Source organism: Haliaeetus albicilla, chromosome 10 (assembly GCF_947461875.1).
Source record: "Haliaeetus albicilla chromosome 10, bHalAlb1.1, whole genome shotgun sequence".
In the NCBI taxonomy this organism is placed as follows: Eukaryota; Metazoa; Chordata; class Aves; order Accipitriformes; family Accipitridae; genus Haliaeetus; species Haliaeetus albicilla.
This window is the reverse complement of record NC_091492.1, coordinates 36629247-36638937: the sequence shown is the minus strand read 5'-3', so window position 1 is coordinate 36638937 and position 9691 is coordinate 36629247. Positions and strand designations below refer to the sequence as shown.

The following is a 9691-nucleotide window of genomic DNA, read 5'->3' as shown; positions in this document are numbered from 1 at the left end:
AAATGTGGACTAGAAGTATGTTCAGTAACTTGAGATTTAAAATGGTTAATCCTTCTAACAATCAACCGGTATTACTGTCTGTTCTGTAGTGTGGATCACAATCCATTAAATTAATGCTAGGTGCTGAGCATCTGCAGCAGTACAGATCCTGAGCGGAGCGCAACTTGTGCAAGGGTAGGAGGCTCAACCAGGTTTGTCTTCCCACCAAGTACGTTGGAAGTGCACCTTAAGGTGCTGGGCCTCAGTTACGTAGCGCTCACTGTCACGGCCCGGGTGTCTGCAACACATGCTTACTATGGTAAGGTTTTGCATTAAACGCAGCTGCCTCTTTCTCTTGCTGCCCAGGGCTCTTGAGTAAAACACTTGGGAGGATACCTGAGATACTGTCCTTTTGTAGTAACCACCGAATTAGACATGGCTCTTCCATGGAAGTGTTTTCCAGGAGGCTGAGGTTAGCCTTTTTAAAGCTACTGCAGGGTCCAAAAGCCTCAGTGAGGCTGTGGAACTCCCTAGAGCTCGTTGTGACATAGGAGGTACTTGACTGAAGGTATCCACTAAGCAGGCTTACTAAGAGTCTGAGAGGAAAATGAGCCTCTTTCTTTATCAAAAATGAAAAATTTCTTACTTCTTCCTGCCATGAAGGATGGCCCTGACTGGTGTCTGTACAGTTAATTCCTGGCTGTAAGTTTGCACTGGTGAGGGCATGCCTACAGTGAAGTCATCTCAGCTTTACTTGTACATTGTAGGAAATGATCTAAGCCAAGCCTTTATTTTATCATCAGTGACAGTACACTCTCAGAATAAAACTGATTTCAGCTGCGGAAAGTGTAGCATTTTTATTAGAATATGAGTTCATTGCTTTCTAGTGAAGATTTAGCAAGTGAATGATTTATGGAAGGTTTAAGATTGCCAGATCTTTCCTAGCTTATTCAAAAGACACGGCACTGTTTTGACAGGCTAGCAGAGCTGAAAAAAGTTAGTACTGACAGTTATAGGTCCCTGTAACAAGATTACCTGCTTTGGGAATTAGATACTGCCTTCAGTCAGTCTGCAGGGTCCTCCTTACCTTAGTTGTTGATAAATAGTAGCTATTCACTAGCGCTTAAAGTGTGCCGTATTACACTTGCACTGGAAGGGATGGTGCTGCATTACAAACGAGCCCAGGTTTTAAATAGTTGTATCTGAAGATAGCTGTGGGATACTTTATTTAAAGCTGTTTCAGCTGTTTAAAGGATGAGACCACCATATACATTACTTCACTCACCTGAATTTCCCCCCCGAGGGCAGGAGGAGAAGAGCAGGACTAATAGTACATAATGAAATTTAATTCAAGTTAGTATGACGAAATAACTTTGAAGCCTTGCAACTACTCTGTTGTACAGAGATTTATTACCTGGATGTTACAGAAACAATGTTATTGAAGCAGCTAACAAGCAAAAGTAGTCTCTGGAAAGTGTCTCTGAAGAGTTACGTTGATTCCCTCTCTTCAAGTGCAGTATCTAGATGTACAGAAGTTGCCTGGCTGGCATCAGTGCTGGATGGGTTGGTGCCATCCAAGCACTCCGAGTCGTATCCTGCTGTTGTGACTGGAGTAGCATCAGGCGGTGCTTCAGCAGAGCTCCCGTTTGCATATTCAACCCTTTCAAAGAATATCAGTAACTCACAATGCCTGGTCTGAGGGAAGAGATCCACAGCCATTGCTTTAACGGGACGGAAAGAGGCTCCTTTGACTCTGTTGGAAGGGGCCCGGCAAAGGCTTGATGGGAAAGGGAGAGAAAGGGGAGGAAGAACTCTATTAACGTTTTAGTATACTGTGCATCACTGCTACTCTTCTGAGAGAGGATTTCTTCCCCAAGCCTCAGTTCCATGATAGGGTTATGCACCACCCCTAATATTTCCATTACTGCTCACATATTGGGCAATACGGTTCCAAGCTTGCTGTGCAGCAGCTGTCAACCATTTCTCATGAAAGGTAAGCCTCAATGAATACGGCTTAAAAATAAAATTCCAATGACGGCCCTCCCTCCCCAAGAAGCATGTATTTTTCTTCTTGCCACATATACTTAGTCAATGCAAGAAATACTCACTCCACAAAGTTATTCATTGCGGCTCTGGGATTGCAGGATACATAGATAAGCTTCTTCAGATGTTCAGCTCTTCTAATGGCAAGAATTACCTTGGAATCTAGAGGATCAAAACCCAAGGCAGCTGTTTACCAGTTCTGCGTGCATCAACAGACTCACACAAAAACTCCAGGTTACGCTCCACATGAACGAAACTGTTGCAATACCTAGTTGCTTCAAGCTATACCTGAAGCCTCCCGTTTAATTTATTCCATTGGTGTTTTCTTGGGTTCACCACCAAACACCAATTAGCAGAATAGACTTAAGAAAAGGTAAACTTACGCAGCCCTGCTCGTGGCGGATCTACAATAGTAATCGGGTTCTGAGGAGCTAATATGTTAATTAGGGAAGGAACAATATCTTCAGCCTTCCCGCAATGAAATTCAATATTATTCAATTCTATAAAAAAATGAAAAAATGTTATCGGAGTACTTATCTAGTCAAAGCATCTTTCAATACACTCAAATTGGATATTACATTTGGATGCCTTAGAAACTACAGATTGTTCAGTCTACCCTGAAATCAGTGTAATTTAAACAATCACTGGTACTTCACATCATTTAAACAACAGTAACTTGAGCATCTTCCATTATCTAGACTAAAGCAGAACCCCCCAAAAAATAGCTACTGTTAATGTAGGGGTAACTGACTTCATCTCGCTTTTACACTGAAATGTTTTATTTTTGGAGGAAAAGAAAGCTAGCTGTTAGTCAACAGGAAAACTGATCTCACAGACTAACATGGTATTTGTTTTCAAGAGAGATTAAATGTTTAAAGTGGACAAGATTACTATCAACAACATGTAATTCCAAGCTGCTTAGATAATGTAAAGAGAAACTAGTTCTATAACTACTATACTTCTTAACAAGCAAAGATCTTAGCATTTTGGCTTAACTAACCGTTAATCTGGGCATTCACTTTGGCATCTTGCACAGCTTCTTGGCAGAGTTCAATTCCAATCACTTTCTTTACTTTCTGTAGAAACAAGGGAAAAAGATCTGTCTGTGGTACGTAAATGTAAGTTTAACCACTATTCATAGTATCAGCAATTAACTACTATACATGAATGTTGACTAGTACCTGGTCAGAGAATTATTGCCTTGCAGCCAGAAAAAAGGCTGAGAAGGGACCTGTGCAAATAAATACGGACTTCTTAGACTCAAATTGTGGGATGAATACCATTTATCCCAACCTGTATGTGACAGACTCTAGTTATGCGGCCGTCTTTCTTTTTTGGGGGCCCTTATGTGGTCTAGCAAGCTCCACTCTAAAAATTATGTAAGAAATGCTGGTTATTCCCAGCCAAAGCTTTCTGAGAAAGCCCAAACTAGTTAAGTGGATAGATCCTAGTAAATTTTGGCTAGCCTACAGAACTACTGCCTCTTTTGACTGAATTAGTTTCAAAATAATTTAGGCTGCTCAACACATGGGGGAGATTTCATAATGATTTGGTAAAACAGCTTCAGGCAGTTTAATTAGAAATTAATTGAAAAAATTAAGACATAACGTGTTGCATTTCAAGGACATCAAGTGTTTTCTTTCACTGTAAGCACAACTAACTATCTACATCTGTTAACAAAGTAGCTTATAGCCAGGAAAAGAAATCACTCACTCACCTTTGCCAAAGAAATCCCAATAGTTCCTGTACCACAGCAAATGTCAAGTACGGTGCTCTCTTGGCTCAGTTGTGCCCACTCCCTAATGGCGGTATACAAAACTTCTGCAGCTTGTGTGTTTACCTGTGAAATTACATTTCAAATAGGTCTACATCTTCATAAATAGTAAATGTGTTTTAATGAGTCTTAGGAAAGCATGTTTTCTTTTTCTTGCTTCTAAGAAACAGATCACATATAACTGACCCAGACCAGCACATACTAACAGATCACCATTCCATTGTTGAAGTCTCACTCAATTTCTCTCTAAAAAGTAGTGTTTTGTTGTCTACGTTCTAGTAAAAACATGACTTGTTCTATAGGACCTAAAAAGCAAGTCTGGAAACTAGAGGAGACAGCAAACAAAATAATTAAGCAAAATGCTAAGCAGTAAAGTGAAGTCCAGACTATAAAAATACTTCCTCCCCTTGAATAGGAAGTAGTAAAGATTCAAAACCAGGAGAATATAACCATGACAATACATTCAGCAAGCTCTATTTGTTTGTAATACTGCTTTAAAGTAAATGCTGTAATTACACATTATGGTTAAGGAAGTAGTGTATAATAAGCTTTCTAAACCAGTGCCTCTAGAGCAAGCATATTTGTCTTAAAGAGCAAGCAAAGCACGCTATGTGGGAAAAAAAGAAGTAGCCTATAATCTATGGCAAATAACAGAAAATACAGTTCAGCTTCAACATATTTACAATACCAAATGATAACACACTTCCTTCCTATTTTGATACGTTCCATTTCAACAATATAGGCTAGAAGTGTTGGAAGGGCAGAAATAAATTTTGGAAAAACAAACAAAAATTAGTATTACAAAGATTCCTGAACTACATACTGCATGTTCTGTATACACAAAGGCTACCATTTAACAGGAGGCCAATGATACTGAACTAGTAAAAAGAAAAAAACAGTTGTCTTCAACATGTCTCCATCAACTGCTTTTGCAGCCAAACATATACTCAAAGGTATTTAATCACACCAAATAAATGAAAGATTAAATCTCTAGGTATATAATATCTTGTTACACAGCATTACCCAGGCTTAAGGGCACTAATGCAAATCCAGTGAAGTTAGCAACTTCCTATCATCCTTACCTGAAAAAACGCATGAGGAGAAATTCTAAATTTTAGGCCAAGAAGTTCTTCATAGATGTACTTATCACCAGCCACATGCTCCAAAGGCAAGTCTTCTAGGTTGGGAGATTTCCTAGGCAGGGTGAGAAAGGGGGGGCAAGGCACGGGGAGACAAAATAAATAAAAAAAAACAAAACAAAAAAAAAGAAGACAGACATGGTTGTTACAATTTTTACCAAAGCTTTAAGTCATCTTAAAAACTATAGTACTACATACTAAGCAGTAATTTATAGTGGGCCAACATTTATCATATCCTTTTAGAGACTCTCGGCCATTTTTTTCTTACGGTGTGCAATTGTTCCGTTGATGTCAACAGTAGGACCTACATTGTCTCTAGATAAAGATAGCGTGAGCCTTGTGCTCTGTGGAAAAGGATGGGGAGGTTAAAAAATCACATAAAATAGGGAAGAAAGGAGGCAGAAGTTACTTGTTGATAATAATAAATATCCATCTACTGCAGTAAACACTTCTACAGCTTGACAGCCAGCAACTAGTAGTGGCTTTACCCACTGAAACTCCACCTGCCTTTATCCAGTGAACACTACAGGAGAACGCAAAACTTCAGGAGTCTCTTGTGGAAAAGGTAAGTAACTGTTCAACAAATTAGTAACGCTGCTGCTACTTTTATGATATAGACAAAATAACGGTGCGGGAGTGCTACCTACTTTTCTGTTGCAAACACCAAAAATCCAGCCACCACCAAAATCCCCCAAAGCGAAGTCAACTCCCTCACCTCTGTCCTTCCTCCACAAAGTACAGAGAAGTAACGCCACTGCTCTTTCCCATCCCTTCTGTGAAGTATTTTGCCAGAGAGATTTTCAGGTCAGCTAGCTCTTCTTTACTTAATTTCTAAAGGTTTCATTTCAAAGAAGGGAGAATAATGATCTTAGTGACTTAATGATATGATTTAGTGTATGCCTTCTATACACATATTAATTACTTGTTCATTTCCATGTATCAGATTAGTCTAAATAGAAGACTAGGAACGCAAGATAAACTACGCCAAGTAATTATTCTATTTCTCTTCTGCATGCACGATTCATAAAATCAAACTTATGTAATTGTAAAGCTGTGTGTCTGGGCTGCACATTACACATCAACTTAAATACCTGAGGATTAAAATACACAATTGCCATGATGTGGCCATTCCTGGTGGTACGGACTGTGAGCTGTTTCCAGTGACCTTCATAGGTTTCTGGGCTGTAAACTGAGTAAGGAGTTGACCTGCAATTTTCAGAAGCTCAGTTACTTAATAGAGAACTATTTTTTTGCATAACATTCAACAGTTTCTTGAAACAAAAGCAACTCCCCATGCAAAGCAATGAAAAATGTTAAGTATAGGCTACATTGATTTGACAAGGAAAGAACAACTTCCACATCTTAATTAAGAAGAAAGGAAGAAAAAGAGACTGATGAATAGATAATATCTCCTAATGCAAAATAGTCTGTCCCCCTGTCTCACAATCCTCTTACTCGTTTTAACCCAACCAAAATTACAGACAGGCTATAGGCAGCTTCTCACCGCATTCAGAGAATGACACAACTTTTTATAATGCCTTCATTGGCTTCTGTCCTTCATACCAAGTTCAAACTTTCCACCTTCATGATTCTTCTGAACCACTCCTTTTTCTAAAAAGTGGTGTTGCTTAAATTTACAACTTTTGTTTCATTCCTTGTTGTAGGATGATTCTTCTCTTCATCCAAGGAAGCAATTGACCGTTGTTATTCAAATTCCTCTTTAAAAAAACTTTTTCTGAGTATTTCTTTAGAGTCAGTGGAAGAAGCTCTCAAATAACAGACACTTTTTATTGTAGACTTAAAAAATCTCATTGCTTGCAATAAAGCTGTGTTCGGCTGGAATCTGTCCCTCCATCTCAGAACAGCTGAGCAAGAGCAAGGGAAAAATACCCAGTGATCTAGGCACAAGAAGTAAACCTCAAAGAATTGCTAAAAATTGAGACTGGTATATCTTAGGTCTTAAAGCTGAGAACAAACACTAAGCTTTTCATAATATTTAATTTTATAAATATGTTTAAGACATCAAAACCTTTAGGGATAACTCATTTTACTTATGCTCACCTTATGTAGTCTTGGAAAGCTTTTACTACTTTTTTGGCAATAGCAGGAATGTGAATAGTATCAAATGGCTCCACTACAGCACATGTACCACCCTTATATTTGCCAAGACGACAACCCACAGTTTTGTCTTCTTGATTTACACCAATCCCAATCAAGAACTCACATTTGTTGCGATATTCAGTCTAGATTTAAAATAAAGTTATGTAAGATATTTACATAGCACTTATTTGTACATGTCAAGTTTCTCCTGAAACAACCCTCATATAGTTAAATGTATTTGCAAATGGACACAGGACATTTAGTTCATATGGAAGATATTAATGGATTTTGATGTATGAGAACTAACAGCAATAATGAAAAAAGTTTTAGTAAGTCTTGTTATTTAGAGAGCAATATATTGCCTCTGTTGAAGAATGTTTGTATTAGCCTACAACATAAGCTTGTAAGGACAGCATATTCATTTTAAAGTTAGAATATCCAGTTAATTGTAACTGTTCTTCTGCTTCCTGTAAATATTTCCACACAGTATTTACATGAAAGGCAACAATGTCTAAAATTCATCATTCATTACAAGTCAAATACTCAGTTTGTCCACTGTCTCTTAAAACCAAGTGATTAATTTAACCCTAAACTCATTGACCCCATTCCATACTTTACCTAGGATTACATTACCTGTAATGGTGATGCTTTCACTCCCTCTACTGGGCAACACAATTTATTATACTTCTGTTTCTGCAGGAACAACCAAGGTAATAGAGCTCTGTTGTTATTTCCGATTTCCCTGCCCAAAGCAGAAACAAAAATTGTAAAGTACACATTTAGAAAAACTGAGGTTATTAACAGTTGCACTAGACTTTTTTTTTTGCATAGGGCATAAAAACGTACCAGATTATCAGGTGAAGAATACTTTTTCCAGAATTTTTTAACAGGCAAACCCCCTTTAACTTTATAAGAACTGTGACTCGAAAAATAAGAGTTAAATGTAGTTATAAAGGTACGTACTAGATTTATCAATGTACCCATGCATGAAAGTAATGCCAATTTTACCCACATAAATGAATAAGGCAAGAAATAGAAGTTGTACTTTCATCTAGAAAGACCAGGCATAAAAATCTGAGGGGATTTTTAAAGAGAAAGTCCTAATAATAACTTATTATCTCTACAGATTGATTACCTCTTGCAGCATTTGACAGTGCCAATTTTTTTTAGGGGCACAAACATCCTTCTGCTTATGCCTATGGAACAAGAGACATTAAAACAATGCCCCTTCATTTAGCAATCTTTCGAGGCTGACGAAGAACAGCTATAGCAAGTTCTGTCAGCTGGAGCAGTTTTTAAGTCCTAGCATCGCAGATTATCTTTTATTTACTTTGTCAGGGGACTTGGTTTTTGACCTACCTCTAACCTACTTTATTTTAGAGATGGGAATTTGTGCCAATTTAGCTACATCCCAACATAAGGTCAAGTCTCGTAAACTTTACAGTAGCTTTACAAACAGGAATTACTTTGTCAGCTTCTGCAGCACTTGTTCGCACTCCTGCTTCTTTTTGGCCAGCTGCTCTTCGTAGGGCATCTTCCACAGCGGGGTCACGACATCTGCTATTTGCTCGCTCAGAGGCTCCTCTCCGCTGGCCTTGGAGGGAGCCAGCCGCTTCACCTCTCCCTGCTCCGTCTCCTCCTCCTTCTTCCTTTTCTTTGCAATCGGGTCGGCTTTAGGCTTGGCAAGCCTAACGCTCAGGTGCCGGCTCTTCCACAAAACCCCATGGAGGACTTTCATGGCCTTGTCCCTCTCCTCCTCGCTCTTAAACGTCACGAACGCGAACGTCTGCTTCCCGAAGAGTTTTATCTTGTGCGGGCTGAGCCCGTATTTGGCAAGAAACTTTTTCACATCATTAAACCCGATGTACTTGGGAAGGTTTTGTATTTCAACTTTATAGATCTCGGAGGTAAACAAGTCTCCCTTAATGTATCTGTACACGTCACGGCAGGCTGCGGGGCTCTCCGCGGGGTCACCCCCGCCTCCATCTGCCTTGCTCTCCGCTTCAGCCCCGTCTTTAGCCTCCGGCACAGGAACCGCGACGCGGTCGGGGTCGCAGCGGTCGCTTTCCTCCGCCATGCTCCCGCCAGCCCTGCGGGTAACGGCGGCAGGCCGCGCCGCCCGCCTCCCCTCAGCCCGGACACCAGGTCAACCCGGCCCCGCGAACGTCCACCCCCCGCCCCCCTCCTCCCGCCCGGCCGGCCCCGCGTGCTCCGCGCACACCTCGCGCTTCCTCGTGCCGGGCTCCTGGGGGCGGGGCTGTGGCGTCACCGACAGACCGCTGCAAACGGAACGGGAGGGGGGGGGGGAAGAGAAACGATTTTTTTTTTTTTAAACGTCTGCCCCTCGCCGCTACCGTTCCTCGCGTGCGGGGTCAGCCGCATCGCTTAAAAAAATAATAATAAAGGCGACTACAATATTGCCCCTCTCCGTCACGCACGTGGGCGCCATCTTGGGTCGGGGCGCGGGGCGGCCGCCGCCATGCCGCGAGGGCTGATGGGAAGCGCCTCGGGAACGGGATGACCAAAAAAAAAAAAAAAGCTTCGCCGGGGGCAGGACGGGGACGGAGACCGGCGCCGCAGAGCCGAGGCCGGTGCCGGCGGGTGGTCTCTCCTGCTCCGGGTCCGTCCGTGTCGTGCGTCCCCCCCGCCGCCGCCA

The 9691-nt window shown here is 41.1% G+C and overlaps 1 protein-coding gene across 1 annotated transcript; it reads right to left on the bottom strand.

The window, feature by feature from the left end:
• Positions 1–1370: 1370 nt before the first annotated feature.
• Positions 1371–9679, bottom strand: TRMT2A (tRNA methyltransferase 2 homolog A). The gene is made up of 11 exons (XM_009920962.2): positions 8502–9679; positions 7669–7777; positions 6997–7178; positions 6027–6141; positions 5651–5766; positions 4879–4990; positions 3740–3862; positions 3023–3098; positions 2406–2522; positions 2088–2184; positions 1371–1756 (listed from the first exon to the last, which is right to left on the bottom strand). Exons 1-11 carry the CDS (start codon positions 9110–9112, stop codon positions 1468–1470), a joined length of 1947 nt encoding a protein of 648 aa, XP_009919264.2. The 5' UTR covers positions 9113–9679; the 3' UTR covers positions 1371–1467.
• Positions 9680–9691: the final 12 nt, after the last annotated feature.